The 22,231-nt window shown below is 37.5% G+C and overlaps 1 protein-coding gene across 4 annotated transcripts in view; it reads left to right on the top strand.

Moving 5' to 3' along the window:
* Positions 1-22,231, top strand: part of SBF2 (SET binding factor 2) — a 484,493-nt gene that overhangs the window by 434,478 nt on the left and 27,784 nt on the right. For 2 of the 4 annotated variants that reach the window (XM_044258810.1, XM_044258812.1), the window contains 6 exons: positions 1,461-1,659; positions 5,496-5,692; positions 7,892-8,032; positions 8,909-9,004; positions 17,703-17,887; positions 21,173-21,349. In XM_044258810.1, the coding sequence (XP_044114745.1) occupies positions 1,461-1,659; positions 5,496-5,692; positions 7,892-8,032; positions 8,909-9,004; positions 17,703-17,887; positions 21,173-21,349 (995 nt within the window). Of the gene's footprint in view, positions 1-1,460; positions 1,660-5,495; positions 5,693-7,891; positions 8,033-8,908; positions 9,005-16,282; positions 16,358-17,702; positions 17,888-21,172; positions 21,350-22,231 lie in introns of all 4 variants that reach the window. The other 2 variants (XM_044258813.1, XM_044258811.1) reach the window with 2 other exon arrangements.

Raw genomic sequence — 22,231 nt, 5'->3', positions numbered from 1 at the left:
TAATAATAAGGACGTTTTGAAGAAAGAAACCTCATATTTAGAAAGATCACTGGCTAAAGTTCTCCTTTTCAATATGTGTACCTACATACTCTGAGAGCAACGAAAAGACCCACGATTGCATTACCGGAATGACCATTTTTTGGAACCCTGGCCTCCTTACAGTCACATAGAAAGCCAAAAAAAAAACATTACCCATGGGTATTTGACTCCTCTAATTTGAAGTTTTTATGATTACATGGACGAAAAACTATTATTTGACATTTATTCCACCAAAAGACCAAATTATATAATGCTCTTCGCTCCTTTGAAAATAAAAAGCCAACACAAAACCTTTAGTTGATGGCGTATTTGCATTGTGAAGTTCACAAAAAAAACACAAAGTCTTTTATATTTGTAGGTATAAACTGTTAAATGGTTTATTTTTTTCTTTAAATGGAAGAGAGCCATATAATTCCCTTTGACATTAGAACTTTGAGTACATATCCAAAAATTCTGAAACCTTAATTAGACTTCTCTCACTGTAGATATAAATAAGAAAGTAAATTAGGCAATTTTTAACATGGATTTTTTTTTTTTTAACTTAGAACATTCAGTTCCAATTAGGAATGTTGGGGGTTTTTTTTCTTAAATCCTCCCTAAAATGCTTGATTATTGGGAAAATTCTTCCACATCTAAAATCTTAAGGGATTCTGTAACCTGTGATTGCAAAATTATGAGGGAGTTTCCCATGTATACCACATCCTCTGACAAAAATATTTTCCATAAAAAAAGTATAACCTCTTGATATCTCTCTAAGACAGGTCTTTTCCCATGAGTGAACTTCTGCCTAATTAGAAATTTCTAGTAAAAGTTTATGTTCTGAAAAGTTAACTGAAACCTGGGTGATAAAGTTTTATAGTGATCATATTAAAGATAAATTTTACTATGGGTTAACCTCTAACAAAATTTGAATGTTTATTTTATAGAGTCCTAAATAGAAATCACTATACTTTGGCATTAATAAGCAAGCCTGATTGAAACAGAAAAATATGGCTAATGAATTTAAAATTGTATTATTTTTAGAAATTTTGAGTTAATTGCCCTAGCATTTTTACAAGTTATTTATTTATTTATTTAAGTAATCTCTGCGCCCAGTGTCGGGCTCAAACCCACAATCCCAAGATCAAGAGTTGCTTCATCTTCCAGCTGAACCAGCCAGGCATGCCCCTGGCATTTTGAGTTAATTTTCCCTGACATTTTGAGCTCCTGATATTTTATTTCCTGACTGTCCATTACTGTTTTAATTTATGTTTGAACATAATGATTCTTCAAAGAATTAACTGGATTTAATTTATGATATACATAGTGCCTGTAACCCTAATACAAACCTCTCTTGGTTTAAGAATCCTCTTCAAAAGGAAGCTTCTAATCCTCTACTTTGAGCCATATCATTTTTTCAAAATCTGTTTCTGCCTTCACAGTTTCAGATGATAGTGAACTCCCCACAAGTACCACTCTGAAGGCATCAGAGAAGTCTACAATGGAACAGTTAGTGGAAAAAGCATGTTTCAGAGACTATCAGCGTTTAGGTCTGGGAACCATAAGTGGCACCTCTTCTCGCTCAAAACCAGAGTATTTTCGAATCACTGCCTCCAATAGGATGTATTCACTCTGCCGAAGGTAAGTCTGTTAGTGGGCTCCAAAAAGACACCTTAATTTTCTTCTATTTTGTCTTGAATGGGCTATTTGTCACCGTAACCCAGACAGAGAAAAATACCAGAAAATCAGGAGCAAGATCTCCAGGGGTAGGTGTGTTTAAGGGACACTTTTTAACAGCATGAGCAAGCATCTCCTTGGCATTCTCAGAAGTGTAATTACATCGATGAATAGTGCCTAGATTAGAGTGAAAGGTGAAAGGTACAAAGTTTTTGTCCCCTTTATGATTTTGTCTTTCTCCTCGCATTTGCATCTTTTCTACCATGCCTGAAGATAAATGAACTTGACATAAAAACAGGACTTTCCCTCTCTTTAAAGGGCCAGATAGTACACATTTTCAGTTTTGCACACCATATGGTCTCATTGCCCCTACTCTGCCACAAAAGCAGCCATAGATGGGAAATAAATGAATGGGTGGGGCCTGTTTTGGCACACACTGTATTTGTTGACCCAAGTGTAGGCAGGGTGTTCTTATGCTGTCTAATTAGAATATTTTCAACAGGTATTAGAGAATGTAAGTGAACATGTTTTCTTCTGTTCTTGCCATCTCTCACTGTTTCCTGTATCAGTTAAGTTCTGTTCCATGCTTTATATTTATATTTATTAAAACTACATTTCCACCATCCACAAGTTTAATCATTTTCATTTTCATCTCTGGATAAGTTGTTTTCTTTGCATTCATAAATTCCCAGTTTGTTTGAATAGAATAATGCTATGAGAGTACTTTGTATATTGCTTGTATATGTATAAGCCTTGTACACATTTTAAAAAGTTGGTTTAATGTTACTATTTGTTTCAACTCCTCTGATCCTGGAGAGCTGTAGATCTCTCTTTCTCTCTCTCTCTTTTTAAGAAGCTGTAGATCTCTTATTTAATTTTTTTAAACAATTTTTTTAAAAGATTTTATTTATCCATATGACACAACAGAGATCACAAGCAGGCAGAGAGGCAGACACAGAGAGAGGGGGCAAAGCAGGCTCCCCACCGAGCAGAGAGCCCGACGCGGGGCTCCATTCCAGGACTCCGAGATCATGACCCGAGCTGAAGGCAGAGGCTTAACCCACTGAGCCACCCAGGCGCCCCATAAACATTTTTTTTTTTTAAGATTTTATTTATTTCTTTGGCAGAGACAGATCACAAGTAGGCAGAGAGGCAGGCAGAGAGAGAGGAGGAAGCAGGCTCCCTGCGGAGCAGAGAGCCCGATGCGGGCTTGATCCCAGGACCCTGATATCATGACCTGAGCCAAAGGCAGAGGCTTCAACCCACTGAGCCACCCAGGTGCCCCTAGTTCTTTTATTTTAAATAACAGTTTAAATTTACAAATACCACCCACCAGACACATGAAAAGATGCTCAACGTCAGTCATCATTAGGGAAATGTAAATCAAAACCACAGTGATACGTTCAGAAGGCATCCGAGGTGGCCTCCCTGTTAGCGGCAGCAGCCCAGCCTGACTCGGTGGCCTCGCCCCCCTCAGGGACCTTCTTCTCTGCGGGGCTGGCCAGGCTTGGAGCAGCGGCAGCTGTGCTCTTTCTGGGCCGTGGGGGGACACTGACCCACTCCAGGCGGCCCTGGGATCCTCCTGGTCCAGGCCGCGGCGGGTCCAGGAGAGCTTAAACACCTTCTTCTTCCTTGGTTCTCTTTTCTTTTTATTTTTTGCATCAGTATTAATGTTTTTTGCATACCTTGCATCTTTATTCAAAAATGGAAACTTTTTTTGTCAGTCTATATACATGCCTATATATGAAGAGTTGGGTTGGTCCAAAGAGATGAGATTATTTTTTTAACACAAATTTTGCCCAGCTGTACTGCTTTCTGTGTTTAACTGTGCCATTAAAAAAAAAAAAAAAATGTCTTTAGGGCACCTGTGTGGGTAAGTCAGGTAAACTTCTGCCTTAGGCTAAGGTCAAGATCCCAGAGTCTTGATAGTGAGCCCTTCCTCTGGCTCCCTGATTGGTAGGATGCTTGCTTATCCCTATCCTGCTCCCCTTGTTTGTGCTCTCTGTCAAATAAACAAATACAGTATTTTTTTAAAGAAATGTTAACTTAAAAAATAAATAAAAATAAAAAATTAAATTAAAAAGAAAAACACAATGATATATCACCTCATACCTGTCAGAATGGCTAAAGTCAAAAACACAAGAAAAAATATTGGTGAGAATGTGGAGAAAAAGGAACTGTCAGTCACTGTTGGTGGGAAGGCAAACTGATGCAGCCACTCTGGAAAACAGTATGGAGACTCCTCAAAAAGTTAAAAATGCCCTGTGATCCAATTATCACACTATTGGATATATACCCAAAGAATAGGAAAATACTAATTCAAAAGAATATGTGCATCCCTGTGTTTATAGCAGCATTATTTACATTAACCAAAGTTTGAAAACAACCTAATTGATGAATGGATAAAGAAGATGTGGTGTGTGTGTGTTTAAATATATATATAATGGAATATTACGCAACCATAAAAAGGAATGAAATCTTGCCAGTTGCAACAACATAGATGGATCTAGAGTGTAAGGTGGATGAAGCGAAGCAAAATAAGTCAGTCAGAGAAAGACAAATACTATATGATTTCACTCATATGTGGAATTTAAGAAACAAAACAAATGAACAAAGGAAAAAAAAGGAGAGAAACAAACCAAAAAACCAGACTCTTAACTATAAAGAATGGACAGATTGTTACCAGAGGAAGGTAGATGGAGAGATGGATGAAATAGGTGATAGGGATTAAGATTAAGTTATCTTGGAGCGCCTGGATAGCTCAGTGGTTTGAGCATCCACCTCTTGATCTCAGCTCAAGTCTTGATCTCAGGGTCATGAGTTCAAGCTCCACACTGGTCTCCACACGGGACATGGAGCCTACATTAAAAAAAAAAAAAGAGGAAGAACAGGAAATGTACTCACATGTAAATATATGGGATTAGAGGTTGGGAGGTTACTAATATGAAATCTCTTTAGTATAATATTTCTAAATAAACGAAAGGAAGTGACTCTGAAACCTGCCTATCTTCTTGTGTTTCCTAGTCTATAAAAACAAAGTACTCCTGTCTGTTTTGTATTTCCCCAGCGTCATATCCTATAACTTTATGAGCTAATCTTTTTAAATTATCAACATGTAGTGTTAATATTTAAACTTATTTTGACATTTGAACGTACTGTTCTCATACCAGAAATCATTTGGTTTTGATTTTTAGTTCTTTCAACATGTCAGGCAGGCTAATATTAGTGTACTCTATGCTCAGTTGTCGTTTCAGCAGACTAATGAGTTGACAATTTGACTTGTCATCCTCATAAAGTTGGTATTAATCCAGTAATCTTACAATCTTTATTTTAAGTTGACAGAAAGTAGTCTATAAGGCAAAGAGAATCATCAGTTTAACAGAGGCCTTTTTAGTAATGCTACATAGCATTTTTATTTTCTAAGTTTAGGTTATTATACATGAGTCTGCAGTTATTACTAAAGGGGGCTTATTTCAAAAAAGACTACAGATTAATGGATTTATTTAATTGTTTTCACCATCTCGGCTGTTTCTTCTCAACCCCTAAAGAACTGAGCTGAAACTAAGTTCCATGTTTAAAAAAATATCTTACCCCCCAAAGAATAATTTAATTAAAAATAAAAAATATCTTACCCCTCAACCAGTGTCTTTCTGAGCCTTAGAAAATTACAGGATATGATGATGTTGATGTTCTCATATTCTCTCTCTCTCTCTCTCTCTCCCCATTTCTTTCCCATTCTTCCTCCCCTCTGTCCCCCTGCAACCCAAATCATTCACTTTCTCTTTTCCATGTCCCTGAAGCTATCCTGGCCTTTTAGTTGTACCTCAAGCTATACAAGACAGTAGTTTACCAAGAGTTGCCCGCTGCTATCGACACAATCGCCTGCCTGTTGTATGTTGGAAGAACTCAAGAAGTAGTACCCTGCTTCTCCGGTCTGGAGGATTCCATGGGAAGGGAGTAGTTGGTCTTTTCAAATCTCAGAACTCCCCTCAGGCAGGTAAGCATCTCTCCATAGCACAGTTATGATCATTTCACTTCAGAGAATTCCTAAAAATAAAGGAGGTAATATCTTGGAATGCCAACCATACCCTTATATTGAGCCTTCTCTCATAGGCTTTCTGCAATGCAATATAAAACATGTACTACTTGACAATGTGGGGTTACACCTTGAATTTGACATTTTGCTTAATATATCTGTCTGTATCATAATAAAGTCTGTGGTTCTAGGCTGTTTTCATTCCAGCAAACCAAAGTATCCACAGATGAAAACTAGATTATGCTGATCTTTCTCTTTCCTTCTGGGAAGCATCCAAGAATACTTAACAGCTTTCGAAGCAAGTAGGAATCCTCTGTCCCACGTAATTTGAGATATTTTATCTCATTCCTATAAATCACATGCACACACACAAACAAGTTAGCAAACTACTGACCAAAATGCTGCCTTTAAAGAAGCTCTCAAGCAAAGGATATTTTTGGAAGCTAGAGGGACACCAGCTTAAGAAAGCAGGCAGTACTGCTGTCCTTTTATTCTGAGGATATTTTTAAGCGCTGTGTTTGAGGTCTTGAAGTCAGTCAGGAGCTGTATTTTGCTGACCTTTCTCATAATTTCTAGCTTATAGTAGATGCTCAGTAAAATTAAACAATAGACCACCAAGATATCAGATCCAATTTAGGCTTGGCTATGTTCTTAACCCTTTGGAAGTGAGTTAAGTCAAGTTCTGTGGTTCAGTAGGTAAAACTATGTGCTTTTGATATCTCCTTTTTATTCTCATCCACTTCCTCCTTTTCTCCTAAAAGTTGACCATTGTGTCCTTAACTATTCACTTGACTAAGGGTACCACATACACAATACATCAGCAGCAGCAGCAGCATTGTCATTATTATCGAACCTGTCTTAGAGTCTCAGCATTGGTATAATTAAAGGCAGTTGGCTTTGAACTATTTTGACACTGGGGAATCCTCCCAAGCCACAAAGTAGATATAATAGAACATGGCATATGGAAGTTACATAAAGTGAGGGAGTCATTTCAGGAGCCCTGATAAATATATCACTGAGCTTTTCATTGGAAAAAAATTGAAATTATTTTATTCCACTGGTTTCTGATTTTTTTAATATAATGTAAAAACATTTCACACAGACCTGTACCCCTGGGGCAAATAATACATTATATGTTAATAAAAATAATTTTAAAAAATAAACAAAATAAATAAAAAATTTCATATTTTTGAGCTCACACATATGCCTGCATTTTAATATCTTTGAAATTGGGATGCATCTTGAAATATATGTGATCAGAAAGAATTGTTGTTGTTTAAATGGAAGAGTTTTTAATTCTTAGTACATAAAATAATTAGATCTTATAATTGATGACATCTTAGAGTTTATAAAATATAATAATGGCATCTTAAAAGTTCATAAAATACAATTTTTCTAACTTCTTAAATTCAAGATGTAAAAAATTTGTTAATATCTCTTGTCCTTCTAATGAGTCCAGAATGCTGCCTCTTTAAAGTGCCCAGGCCAATTTCAATGATTCTTTGCTCCACACAAACCAGACTCAGACTATTGAGTCTGAGAACTGCTCAGAATTGCTCTCACATTTGTTTCCCTCTGTGCATATCCTCTGCCCCTCTCTTAGAAGGACCAGGGAATCTGGCAGTGGCTGTTGCGGCCTTCTCCCCATCTTCCTCTACTCTTCCTTCAATGAACCCCTACAAGTTTGTGTGCCACATTAGACCTTGTGTGGCAGAATTAGAAGAAAGCTACCAGTATGGGAATTCTCACCTCTGCCCATTCCAGGTTGCCAAAGGAACCCACTCCATCCTCTGCTCCCAGACAGTAGCATGGACAGCATAATTTAGGGGACATCATCAAGCAGATGTTGCCTTTTGTGACTCTTCATTCTAAGTTGCTTGTATAATGAGAAGCTACACCTATGCTTGGAAGGTCAGCCCTGTGCTGGTTTCCAGACCTGGGCTCTTTCTGGGAGGATGATGAGGCAACAAAGAAATAGGTGTGGTGAAACCAATAATAAAGGAGAAGAGCCATCTAATAGTTTACAGCTTAAAGTGGGTCTGGTTTCTGTATTTGGGTGTGGTAACTTGAAGATTATATACAGAAAGAATAAGATACATCAGTAAATATCTCTTTTATTAACTTAGAGACAGTTTGTTCTATTCGCTTATTCTTTTACAGCTCCTACCTCCTCCTTAGAATCTTCCAGTAGCATAGAACAAGAAAAATACCTGCAAGCCTTACTGAATGCAGTTTCTATCCATCAGAAACTCAGTGGCAATAACACCCTTACTGTCAGGCCAGCACTTGCTCTGTCTCCAGGTAAGATCTGATAATATTTTTCTTCTTGACAACCACGAGAGGTCAGATTCATTCCCAGGGTTAGTCTCTTTAGTTATTTATACTGCTCTTTCTGTATGACCCCTTAAAGCTTTGCCCTGTGGGGCTATAACTTTAGCTCCTTTTACTTAAAAATCAGCATGCCACTGTTAATGTCTAGTAACCAAATGTGGGGGTTCAGTTTTTTCCTTTTTAAAAGAATAATAGGAGTGGGGAACATAAAGTCATCTTTTTTCCTAGAATCTGTTTTACATAGACTTTAACATATTATTACAAAGTTGAATGTTTAAGTTGAACACCTGATTGTGAAATGTGTATGTAGTAAATTGCCATGTATAAGTTTGAAATTCCTGAAATTTCTGTAGCCTTTTATGATTTGTAGTACAGTTTGTTTTCACTAGATTTGGATGAAACCATTAAGACTTGTACTAATATTCTGTTTCAGTTATCATGTGATGGAACCCCAAAGGGTTCATGTAGAGGTAACCCTAATGTGTTAGACACAGGAGCATGTGACTTGAAAAGTTGGTCTCCTTGGCTTAATCAGCTATTTGAATTAGCTCAACATAAGCAGAAAGTGGCTTTTCTTGTAAAGTAACACCATGCATGCCTTGCTTCATTTATCATTAAATTCTCTGATTGCACTTGCCAAACCTAACTCTCTATAATCTTGCAAATGTGTGTATCTCTGAGGAAATAGTAACGGTGCCTTGTTATCTCTATTAAAGCGATGGGTACTTAAAAAGTACAGTGTTTGGCAGCAATTAGACATGCTACACATGAAGATAACTTTTTGTCATTTGAGTAATGTTAACCTGAACGACATGGTCTTTGTTCTTCTTTTTGGCTGACTTTCAGGGACTGAAAGGAGGACTTCAAGAATGTCCACTGTGCTTAAGCAGGTAGTGCCAGGACATTTGGATGTAAACCCATCCAATAGCTTTGCTCGAGGAGGTTAGTAAGATTGATTTTATAACTGAGCACTGATACGACCTTAAAATTAAAAAAATTTACTCTAGATAGTCATATTTGAAATCAACTAATTATGGTTCCGATTGTTCTTAATTACCCTTTTCTAAATAAATTAGCGAATTTGTTACTGGTGTCACTGACAGATAAGTTTAGCCTCCTGGAACAAGAGGCATAATAATTGCTTAAATCTTAGGTATTGATGAGTTTGGAAATCGCGGGAGGTAAGGGGGATGTGTCTAAATGGTCAGCCCTGCAAATACCTACAGTGCTTCAGGTTTGCAGGGTAGAAAAGCTGATCATGGAGCAGAAACAGCTAGAGAGAAGTAATACGAGACTCAGAGAGTTGTGCCTCCCCGTGCCTGTAATTTTTACTCCTGTTCTCTGAAATACTAGGTTAGGGAACAAGAGAGAATGATATTCAGGGTTACTCTTTTCTTCCTCCGGGCTTTCACTGCTGGCATAAGGAAGTAGAGAAAGGACTGTATTTGCTCTTTTAGCTCCAGAGGTGGTCCACTTTGGTCTCTGGAGATTATGTGAGATTCTTTTACTTTTAAGAGGAAATTCCAAAGCACGTATCTTGATTGTAAAAGTCTACTTCCCACTGGATTCACAGAATCTTGGGCTTTTCTTCTCACTCCCATGCAGTGCTGAATCCCCTTGAAAACGTACCAAGTGAATGATCCAAGTTACTTGAACATCATCAGTAATGGGAAACTTCGTTTCTTCCTAAAAAGTAGTCCCTTGCATTTGTAAGCAACTCTATATATTGTTAGAAAGTTCTTTCTCATATTGATCTAAAAATCTGCCACTATGTAACTTTTACATATTGGCTTTAGTTCTGTGCCCTCTAAAGTTAGAAAATTCTAAATCTTACTCTCCATACCACAGCCCTTTGGATTTAAAAGCTGATATCATCTTTTCGCTCTGAGAGCTTTAACTCCAAATACCCCCAGTTCGAATGTTTGCCTTCTTTTCACCATCTTTGTCACCCAGTGAGCTCCATTGATTTGAACTCCTGCAGCCTCAGATTACGTTAGGTATGGGGATGGCCCCATCACTAGGTTGACCCATACTGACATTAATATCACTTGAAATACCTTCCGTGTGCTGTTGTTCTTTTTTTTTCTATTCAAAAAATATTCACTGAGTATCTAGTATGTAACAATATGCACTGCCTTCACTCTCGTTTGAGAAATTTTCCCACCTCAACGAAAGTGCCACCCTTCTTATGTAGCAATTTTTAGTATATCAGACAAAGAAACAGTCTGGCAGCCAGCTCCCCCTCCATTAAACCAGGGCTCTACATGTAGACCGGGACGGAGGTATAGTAAGATCAGCCCTCTCGTTTGCAGTCTACAGGGGCCCACTTCAGTACATGATTAGAGAAGTGAGTCCCTTCCCTAGCCTGTGCTATTGTTCTTAACAGTATATAGTACTAGCCTTGAGGGTTGATTTTTGAACCTAAATATACTATGGGCTGTACCTACAAAATTCCATCTTTTTTTTACATGGGCTATTATTTTAGACTTTGGATCCTGATTTTGTCTACCTGTATATTAGCCTCTTATCAATGCATCAGTTTGATCTCTGTTGTGGTGTAATTTTTGTTTAAAAAATATTGAACAACCCAGACCTAAGGGCAGAAGTCTTCATCAAAATAATTTAGAAGCCTCCCTGAAGAAAGAGATTGTCTTTAATATATACTAGTTAAAAGTCCTACTTAAGCCATCCTGACCCATATTTCTAAATCTCTGTCAATCTTTTTAATTCGATATTTTCCACTCTTCCCAGCTGTTAACTATATCACAAAAGATTATATGGTTAGTTTACCATGACTCATTATAGGGATTAGTGCTTTTTCCTAAGTAATCATAAATTATCCATTAGCAATCCATTCTATAATTTGGTTCAGAATCAACATAAAGGAAGGTTCTATTTCACAAAAATCTCTTTTTCCCCTTATGAAGACCAAGATTACTATGCACATCTCCTGGCAGTCATATACTTTTTTTTCCTACCTCATCAGAACATCATGCAAATGCAGGATTTCCTAATAGCTTTCAACCTTCTTCAGTCATTTTCTGAATTAGTGTTTCAGGCCTGAAGGTCACTGTATTAGTTCACTATGGCTACTGTAACAAAGTGCCACAAACTGATTGTCTTAAACAATGATTGTCTGACAGTTTTCTGGAGGCTAGAAGCTCAAAATCAAGCTGTTTTCAGGATTGGTTCTTTCTGAGGGCCATGAGGCAGAATCTGTTCCATGCCTCTCCCCTAGCTTCTGGTGGTTTGCTAGCCTTCTTTGGCATTCCTTGGGTTGTAGAAGTGTCACCCAGATATCTGCCTTCATCTTTATATGATGTTCTCCCTGGGTGTTTGTCTCCAAATTTTCCCTTTTTATAAGGACACCAATCATATAAAATCAGGGGCCCACTCCCCTCTAGTATGACCTCATCTTAACTGATTATATCTGCAATAACCCTATTTCTAAATAAGATAACATTCTAAGGTACTGGGGGTTAGGACTTCAACATAGAAGTTGGAGCAGAGGCATATAGTTTAACCCATAACAGTCATAAAAAGCTTTCTTCTGGGTTTTTAAAATACCACTGTTTTAAAGTTTAAGATACATACTTCATTCTTACCATTTCTTGGTAAATTTGAACTAAAAAATAGTACAGTGACTCTCTCCTAAGTTTCCTGCCTGCTATTTCTGTTGCCAAGAGCTCCTGTCAGGATTTGGCTCAAGGTTGCAGTTCCCCCTATTGTTCTGTTTACCATCTGAAAGTTTATATTGTCAGCAAGGCATGTCAGCAGTTATTCCACACTCTGCTCTTGAGTTCTGCCTTTGTAAACTTCATCAAGAACACATTATTTGTTACTCCACTTGGCCAGATGACTTGCAATATAAATTTCAGGTACAAAATTATCTCTTCTATCTTAGTACCTAAGGCTCATGGATATTCCCCATGTTTTACCTATATTATCTTCTCTTTTTTAATGTTGGCCTCAGACTCAGCTTTTTTTATGCGAGGGGATCCGCATTTATAGTTGCAGTCTAGTCATGAGTTCATTCTTCACTATTCTCAAAGGTACCTAAAAGGCTATCTTTACCTCTTAGGGTCAAAATCTCCTCTTTAATTTGTTTCTGACACATTCTATGCATAGTGAGGCCATAATTATTATTTCTGACACCCTTAACTGGTTCTTGTGTAATAATTTGAAAATTATTTTCTTCTGAAAATTACTGTGAACTTAGTGTGTTCCCTTACGACAGTTTTTTTGCCCATCATTCTGGCATCTTAAACTAGGATCCAAAAACGCAAATCTTATATTTTTATTCCATCTCTTCATTCTTTTCTCCCAAGGCCTCCCAAATCTTCCAGGGTCCCAGTGGTTAACTGGAAAATAAGATAGTGCTGTTTCCTGGCACCTTCAACTTCTTCTCTGATCCCTAGAGCTGCTTCCTTTGTCTCTTCCAACAGTATCATTCCTCCTCACACAGAGTAGCAGGAATGGCCTGGGGCAAGCAAGTTTGGGAGTCTTAGAAGATTCCCTGTTAACATGACCATGACAGGCAGACACACACTCCGATGCGCCAGGGCAAGATGAAGTATAGACACTTGCACAACCTGTAAATAGTTCATTTCCTTGTACCTACGTTCAGTGATAGTCTCTTCATTTTTCCAGATAGCTAGGCACCACTTCTTCACAAGTTCCTTATCTATCCTGTGTGGGAAGAGCCTCCTAGCTCTAAATCTTCCTTCTGAACTTCTCCTTTTTTTCCTCTTCTCTGCATTTTTGCTATCTTTGCATTCCTTTCATTGTCATGGTCTTGGGTCCTGGTTTTTTTCTTAGGTTATTTTCACCATATGTCTTTCTCACTCATGACGAACAAGAGTTTAGATTGACCTCCACCTTCTCCATCACCCTTTTTTCAGTCAGGGCGATTTGCATTCTGTGTGCCTGTTGACGAGTTCCTAAGGCAGGGAAGCAACCTCTCTTACACAAGAACCAGTTAAGAAACAGGGAAGATGTGAATAAAGCACATTGCTTTTTGTTTAAAATTAAAATCACGTGTGAGCCCTGTGGAGAAAGCACATATAACTTAGATAAATTATTTGGTTGACTAGAAAAATGTCATGAAAGGGGCATCTGGTTGGCTCAGTCAGTTCAGTGTCCAGTTCTCGGTTTCAGCTTGGGTCTCCATCTCAGGGTCATCAGTTCAAACCCCACCTAGTGTGGACCCCATTTTAAATTGATGAATTAATTTTAAAAATAAAATTGCTACTGCCTCTTAAATACAAAAATATAACAGTTCAGTGTATTTAAGAAGTAGTCACATGGAGGCAGCCTTTTAATTTTTCATCCTTTTTTATTCCACGGCCCTTTGAGTTTCACTACATGTGATAGTTTATCCTTATAGTAATGTCTAGGATACATATTTTAAGAGGCTCTGAGAAATGAAGTGACTTGGCCAAGAGCACTTAGCAAATAGCATAGCTGGTACTGGCAATGGTTCAGTCCATTTCAGTGCAGCATTCACTAAATATAGCGTGTACCTCATGCACATGTAAGGCCACCTTGATAAATTCAGAGCCGTCCCCACATCCAACCCAAGCATCTCTTTCGTCTTCTTTGGCCTGAACAGAGTGGAGGGAATAGTACCAGTGCTTAGGAGACACTCATATTGAACACGGGTGCATTCCCATGGGTGGGATGGGCTGTACCACTTCTTCCCTGAAGCAGTGTGCTTAGCCAAACCCTGCTGGACAATTCCAGGTCACATGGCTGCCTACATGACAAGATACTGAGAGTTCAGACCACAGTGCTACCACTTAATGTGTGATCGTTAAGCAATTTAGGAAACCTCTTAATGCTCAATGTCCTCATCTGTAAAGCACAGATAATAAATAGTATCTAGCTTTAGAGTTGTTATGAGGAACAAATGAAATAATATATGTAAAGCAATTAGCTTAGTAACTGGTTCATAATAGGAACTCAGTCAATGTTAGTTACATGATCGTTGGTGGTTATTAGTCATAGTTGCCTAATACTCCACTGAAATGGTAAGAAAGTCTACATTTGCATTTAAATTACCTTAAACCAGGTTGCTCCTTACAGGCCTCACACAAGAGGATAGAAGGCATCTGCTCTAGGTCTAGGCCAACAACTTACAAACTTTTTTGATCATGATTCATAGTTAAAAATATATTTAATATTATATTACAATATAGAAGTATCAGGTAACACTAAGCACAATGCAAAATGTGTATATACTAAAGCAGAAGTTTCACAAAATAATTTTCATCTGTACCACATGCAGCGTACATAGTATTTTCAAATTCTAATCTATTTCACTTCTTTAAAAATACTGACTTGACCTAGTAAAGTGACTACAAAGACCACGAAGGCGGGGTGTGATGCCTTTGGTTAACATGGCTGCCAGATGGGATTATAGTTCTCAAAGCCCTCTGCTGACCCCATATCAGCACAGGCCATTTGCTCCTTGTTGATTTTCTGCTACGTGATGAACACTTGGCAGTTTTTCATTAATGAGCCTCTATTTGGGGAAGTTCTTAATTTTTTTTATTAGTAATACCCCTTTTTTCATTCTCTGGGGGCAAGTAATCAGAGTTGAAGGTACAGTAGAAGGACCACAGCAACTCCAAATGTATCAATTTTCAAAAAGAAAATAATCAACAACTGTTTTTAGTGCCTATATGTTAGGCTCTCAGCATGGATGTAAGAATAAGTACATTAGGTCCCTACCCTTTGGAGCATAAAATCTAGGAGCATATAGTGTGCAAAATAATCATAGTGCAGTGTGATCACAGTTCAGACAGAGCTCTCTGCAACCATGGGGACAGTGAGGAATGCTTTTCAAAGGAGTTCACATTGTTCCTGGATTTTGAGGGGTAAGGAGCTTGTCAGGTAAAGAAGTGTGAGAATCAGTTCCAGGCAAAGGGACTAACATACGAAGGTGGTAGATGTTCAGGAAACAATATCTCAGAATCAGGAACCAACCAGTCAAACTTCCCCCTAACACTTAGGGTCCCATATTCCTTTAGGAAAGCTCAAAATCTTAGCAGAAAGGACAGGAGCTGGCCAGCACACAGGAGGCCTTGTGCCTTTACCATGTTGTCCCATGGTCTTTGTTCTGTCTTGCAATAGAATTCCTTGTGTGCAGTCAGCCAGGGCCTCCACAACCCTTAGCTTTCTGAATTCCTTTGGCCACTAAAGCCATTAATGCCCTTCATTTTCTGCTCCAAAAGGAGTGAGGCAGAAATGAAAAATCACTGCTAATGATTTTCCTTTTATCAAATTACATCATGTGCAGTTTTGCAATATATAGCTTACTACTGCTGTTAACATTTTCAATCCCGAATAAATACAGAATCATTTTCCTTAAGTTATTTGAGCAGTTCCTTTGCTTGGGAAATAACAGAACTGTTACTACCAGCTGAATTTTGCCACAGTCACGGAGCACTTTTTTTCTGTCAGGGAAAAAACAATATTACTCAAATTACAAAAGTATTATCTCCAATACTGCCTATCATTTTGGTGCAAGTAGGGATTTTAGGAGAAGTCATTATTTCAGTCATCCCAAGCTGTATTTTTAGTGGCATTGGGGATTGTCACAGGATCGTGAATTTTTGCTGCTCATACCGTCTATTAAAAATAAACATAATTTCAAAAGGAAAAGGAAAAAAAGAAGCTAGTGTGGCAATGCTTGATGCTCTACTGCAAAAATATGCCCTTAGTTATTCCAAATGGTGACTAGAGCTTCATTCCTGATGTGATGACGTTGCTCGAAGAATGAACGTGTTATACAACACGTAGCATTTGCCAATCAGCCTCCTTAAATACTAGGGCCAATGCATTCCTAATGTTTATGCCCCACCCCCAATTACTTAATTTTATTATATAAATTTGTTTCTCACCAAATGACAATCTTCAAAAGCTTATTCCATTTGGTATAATTTGTTTGTGGCACTCTGCTGTGCTGTCCATTTCATTGTGCTTATAATATTTATAATCAGGTGCTGACATTTCATTTAACAGGCGCTCAGTTCATCCTTTTTGTGTGACTGTGCAGCTTTTTGTTAATCATATTTTTTACTCTTATTATATTTACATTTTCCCCCTATGTTAACTTAATTTCAAAAATTAAATAACCAATTCTTCTCTTGCTCAATTTGCTCTGTTTGCTGCTATCTACATTTCATTCCTCCTTCTGTCTTTAATCTCACTTACCAGTGCATGAGTACAGAGATAAATGTTTTACTCAGTCAAATCCCAAATCTTCAACTAAGGGAAGAGTCCATAATCAAGGTACTGTATTATCTGTCCTGATGTGTCACTCTTTTTAACCATCTTCATATGAAAGCATATTTGTTACAAGTCACTTTTTCACATTTGCCAAACTTTGTCCTTTACTTTCATACACATTCTGAATTTGCTCTGTGATTCCATTTATAAACACTTGCCATAATATCTAAGATGAACTCATAGGTTACATAGAAAGATTCATCCGTGTTAAGCAGAAATCACCTAAAAAACCTTTTCTTGGAAACAGGTCTCCTAACCCTATAAATGTTTATAAAGAGAGAAGCAGATGAGACAAACATTATTATGGTGACTTCCAGTCACCCGGAAACATGGATTAATTTAATAATTGACAAATATTAAAGCCTCTCAAAGAGCCTTTCTACATCTAGAGAAGAAATCTCACTTCAGGGAAGCAGTGGCAGTGTCCTATACCCCAATGACCCCATCACTGGCATGAATACCATATGGACATTTCTAAGGATCTGTTGTTTTGGAAGGTACTACAGTGTTAGTCAAATTTTGAGGCTTAGTATTTGCCTCTGTATTTGGATATGGAATATTTACTATTCACTTGCATGTAGAAATTCTTGATTTTTCTAATTAATGTAAGTAAGGTCAGATTATAACACAAGATTCTTCTAGCAGCTTAGCTTTGGCCTTTCCCTTAGAAGACATCTGCTTTTGACTGAAATTTTAAATAAAGCCTCCTAAGTATCAGTGAAATGCAAATTACTAAATTTATAACTTCTTACCATTTTTCATGGATACTGGGACAAAAAGATAATAATATAATATTTGCTGGTTTAAAATTATGTCATTTTGGCATGACACACAAATATTAATTCTAAACCCAGCCTCAGATTTTAGTAGGTGTAGTAAAGTTCTAATTTATTACTTAATGTACATTTCTTGTTGTGCTGATTGCCTAAAGCAGAGGAGTGTTCCTTACATCTTTCATGAAACCCTGAGAAACTGAGTCATTCTGTGTTATCTCATTGTTGCCTTCTCCCCACATTTTTTGTTTCCCTGTGTCATGCATTCTCTCTATTTATGATCTCAGCATTCATTTATAAATACTGACTTTATATCAAAATGCAAAAGTAGGAATGACTTGGTGATTTCTTAGGTCCCTTCAATCCTAAAATTGTGTGATTTGAAAATGCTGTATTGAATAATGCTTATGTGTTGCAAACATAAGCTACAAATGACCAATATGATCCCTGATTACTTAGATGAATTAACTTGCTATTACCTCTAAAACTGTACCTACAGAGCATGCATCTTTTTCCCTATTCAGTGGCATTCCCACATCAGATTATCTCACTCAATTATTTTGGCTTTTGTGAAGGTGTATGGGCAAGTCTTCGCTCTAGCACTCGCCTGATCAGCTCTCCAACCTCTTTCATTGATGTTGGTGCCCGGCTGGCAGGCAGGGACCACTCGGCCTCCTTTAGTAACAGCACCTACTTGCAAAACCAGCTCTCAAAACGCCAAGCAGCCCTTTATATATTTGGTGAAAAGTCGCAACTAAGGGTAAGATTTCTTTTTCTCACTTGGAAGCTTTATAGGTAGATGAAGGCAGTTATAAAACTTATCTCAAACGTGTTTTTCTAGAAATTTTGTTTTACAGCATAGATTCTTAACCTGGAGTTAATACTCAGACTCAAACAAATTTTGGCTCATATGTATGTATATATGTCTAAATATACTTACTCATAATTGCTTAAAAAATCAAACATCAGGAATATTAGGAAGTATACATACAAAAAATAAATGAGGCTCTTTCAGGTTGTGTTTTTCCTTTGTCTTAGTTCAGCTTCCATAGGAATCTGTGCCCCAGGCAAAATAGATCGTATTGATTAAAAAAATTAAAAAGCCACAGGAAGGTAGGAGAGTGAAAAGAAAGCTATGGCACCGCATATGGAGACAAGGGAGGGCCAAGACTGTTTTGTAAGCTAAAATTTTTGTAAAAAGCTCTGCAAGGCTATAGAAACAGAGATACATGTCCTAAAGCAAGTCAGAAATTGCAAAATATTAGATGCTAATCAACTTTTTTCTTACTTTTAAATGATTATGCTGAAGAGCTGAGGACTATGCTCGGGTCCTATCAATTGTAAAGATAGTCTCTACCTCCAAAAGTAGCTATTCCTCGGGTTTGTTTTAGCAATGCCTACATTACAAAATAATTTCACTACCACTGATAGGTTTGTGGGAAATAAGAGTATTTGTTAATTCAGAAATCCCCTCATGGTTTTTAGCCCGGTGCTTCAGTCAGCACTGGGCAATCTAGACAGACCTTCAGTTGAACTGTGGAGCTGGGGCTCTGAGCAGGATCCCACACGCTTGCTTCTCAAGATGCCAGGGACTGAGTCATCTCTTCTCCGGCAAGCTGGCTTTGCTTGCTCTCCTCCCAATGCCAGGCCTGCTGCAATCACTTAGTCACAACCTTTAGGGGAGAGGGCATGAAACTGCTGGGTAATGCTCAATTTTTAAGTGTACACACGTGTCTTCTGATACAGCAGGAAACTTTATAACCAGAAAATAGTTGGAACACTTTCCAGCAGTAACCCAGGATTGCCTGGCCAGCCTCTTTGGCACCAGTGTCTTTCCCAGAGCACAGACTTTCCACACTTCAGCACTCCACTTATTCATGATCTAAATCACTCTCCAAGCTTTCTCTCCTAAATTCTCTCCTCTGCCCTTGCCTTTGCACTCAGTCCTCAGATGAGCTGTGTGCTCGTGCATATCTGAGTAAGAAGGACTGACTCCTTGCGACTCTTCCTCCTTTTTGTTCCTTCCTCCCTCCCTCCCTTTCCCCCATCTCTCTTCTTCCTTCTTGCTTTTTCTTCCTTTTATCCATAAAGTATTATATTTTAAAAACATAATTTTACCGTCTTAGCACAGTAATTATTAGGACTCCTATATATTCCATTCAAGCTTTCCTTTTTTATTTACTCAGTTGTATCTGTACAGTGTACAGATACACTGTCTGATGTGTGCCCCATTCTGTCTAGCTGCAGCCCAACACTTTCCTCTCTCCACAAAGGAGACATATGGGAAAGCAAGTAGAGAAAGGCCTTTTCTAATTAATCCTGAATTGCCCTTATTTACCTTTTTCAGTTTACATACTCTAATACCTTATACTTAGAAACAAATTCCTCATAATGTAGTTTATGTCAACACTGTGATTGATAATTCCTGGTCCATAAGATAAGCATACCTAGTTCATGTACAGTTGAGAAATAGAAAGGAACCTGGTTTTCCTGGAAAGTAAACTATCTTTTATCTATTATAAATTTTTAAAAAGACTAACAGATAAGAACTCATGTATATTTCTAAGTTCTTATCTCAAGAACATGTTTCCATGTTGTATAATAGTCTTCATAATTAGTTTAATCACTACACGGCACCCCATATTGTTGGATTTTTACGTTTATCTTCTATATATGAAATTGCAGTCACATTTACAAGCATATAGTTTTTTATTTTTTTATTCAGATACGATTCAGTTGGGTTTTATTTCTACGTTTTAGATTATTTCTTTAGGGTAGCTTCCTTTTTAAAGGAGGAATTATTAAGACAAAGGAACTTTTTTTCTTAAAACTTCTTTTCCTTAATACATATTAGAAATGCTATTTTTAAAAAAAAGAATTAGAAGTTTTTGCTTTTTAGTTTAAAACTTTAATATACCTTTTTAAAAATACTCTAAAATAACCAGTATAAAACATTAAACAGACCCTATGCATAAGTCCTTGGCAACAGTTTTTTTAATGTGATAAAATACAAATAACATAAATTTACCATATTAATGTGCACAGTTCAATAGTGGTATCTACATTCACTCTGTTATACACCCAGTCTCCAGAAAGCAGTTTTACTCATAAAAGCAAATAATCCAGTAGAGTAATTTTGGCAGAATGTGAAGAAAGCACAGAGAATGTGAGAAAACTAATTCATTCTTAGGCATTAAAAAGTTGAGAACTTTTAAATCTTCAGAAGCAGAACTAGATTATCAAAACAAAGTAGATCAAAGGGCCATCAGTTTAGCATTTTTAAATAGTAGATACAACCTCATGTGGAATAAATTTCATATGGATTAAAGTTATAAATAATAAAAATATTCAAATAAATAGATTGATACATGTGTCATATTGAGTGGAAAAAATATTGTCCCAAGCTAGAAATTACAAAATCTTTCAGATTTTACTCTATGTAAAATTTTGTATTATTAACTTTAAAAGAGTAACTACAATGTCAATAGTCTTATGGCAGTGAGGTAGTGATTTTTATTTCCTTCTCAATGTTTATCTCTACTTTCTTTTTCATTTTACAATGACTTTGTTTTACTTGCGTAATAAGAGACAAATATGTGTATGTCTACAAACTTTAATTTGTAGAGTTCTGGAACTCAACAGCATATTACCTTTTTATTACAGTATATATCTTGGGGAGATTTAGTTGACAGTTTTGGATTAATCATGCTGTCCACGGGTATTGGTTCCTCTTTAGACTTCCAGGTTCATGGCCTTATAATTGGCTTATATATGGTGTTATAAATTTCATCAGGTTCCAGCCTACCAGTAGTCTCTCCAAATTCTCAGAATGACAGCAAGCCAAGTCAAACCACAAGACCTTACCGAATGGCTCTTTCCAGTAATACTGACACATTAGCCACACAAAACTGACTTTCTTCACCTCTACAACCTCTGTAGCTACTTGGCCTCAACTGACTATACATTATTAAGTATTGCCCCGTTAAAAACTGTTCTTTTACATATAGCACTTCATCTGCCTAATTCTCTGCATCTTTACCCACAGAACTTCAAGTTAGAATTTGCTTTAAATTGTGAGTTTGTTCCTGTTGAATTTCATGACATCCGACAAGTTAAAGCCAGTTTTAAAAAACTGATGAGGGCTTGTGTCCCAAGCACCATCCCTACCGACTCAGAAGTGACCTTCCTGAAAGCCCTGGGAGACTCTGAGTGGTTCCCACAGGTAATGTCTGGAACAGCTTATCTTATAACTCAAGGAAAGAGAAGTCCAATTGTATATACAGAATTGAATTTGAGGGGAAAAGATATTGTGTTCCCCTACTATCTGACCCCTACTATGGAGGGCCTTACTGTATGCCCTCCATAAAGGCTTTTCAGTTCCAGGAAACCATGTGATCTGGAAGACGGGTCTAGAATTCTTCATCCCAGGGCTCTCTTCTCTCTATCATTGGAAACTTGGTCTTCATAGGACGCTAAAGAGGAGGTCTTTATTGTTAGATGGAAATTTTTTGTATGTAATAAATTTAATCAACAAATATTTATAGGAATCCTCTGTTGTCAGCAGAGTAAGGATCCAGGACAGAATGTGATTTCTAGATGACTCCAAGAACCTTTTCCTTTTACTTTCTCATGTCCCGTGTGTGTCTGCCATTTCCATGTGTCTAGATTTTAGAGTCTCCCTCAGAGCAGCCACCAAGGTCATATTGGAAGCCCTAAAGCCTCCCTAGGGTTTAGGAAAAACTGCATATCCTTTCTTCAGCTCAGTCAAGCTTGGGATGTTTTTAATTAAACTCTTATTGAGAAATTAAGGAGAAATAGGTATGCCAGCAACATAACCCTCCTTTCTTCCAAACCACAGAAGAGAGGTATTTATGACATGCATGTTTTAGACACTGATGCAGACATTTGGCTAAGAGCATCTCTGCGGTATACCCTTCAGCCTTGTCTTTAGGCCACTAATGCTATGCCCATTATTCCTTTGCCCCCTGTAGGACTTCTCAGTCCCTCTAATCCCCTGTTCCTATCGCCCTCAAGCTTCCTACCTCTCTTAAGGAGGAAAAAGAGTTGTTTTCCATAAGTCAGCAAATAATGGGAGTACCCAGGG

The sequence above is a fragment of the Neovison vison genome, chromosome 7, assembly GCF_020171115.1.
Source record: "Neovison vison isolate M4711 chromosome 7, ASM_NN_V1, whole genome shotgun sequence".
In the NCBI taxonomy this organism is placed as follows: Eukaryota; Metazoa; Chordata; class Mammalia; order Carnivora; family Mustelidae; genus Neogale; species Neogale vison.
The sequence above is the reverse complement of the archived record's forward strand: the minus strand, read 5'-3'. Positions and strand labels throughout refer to the sequence as shown.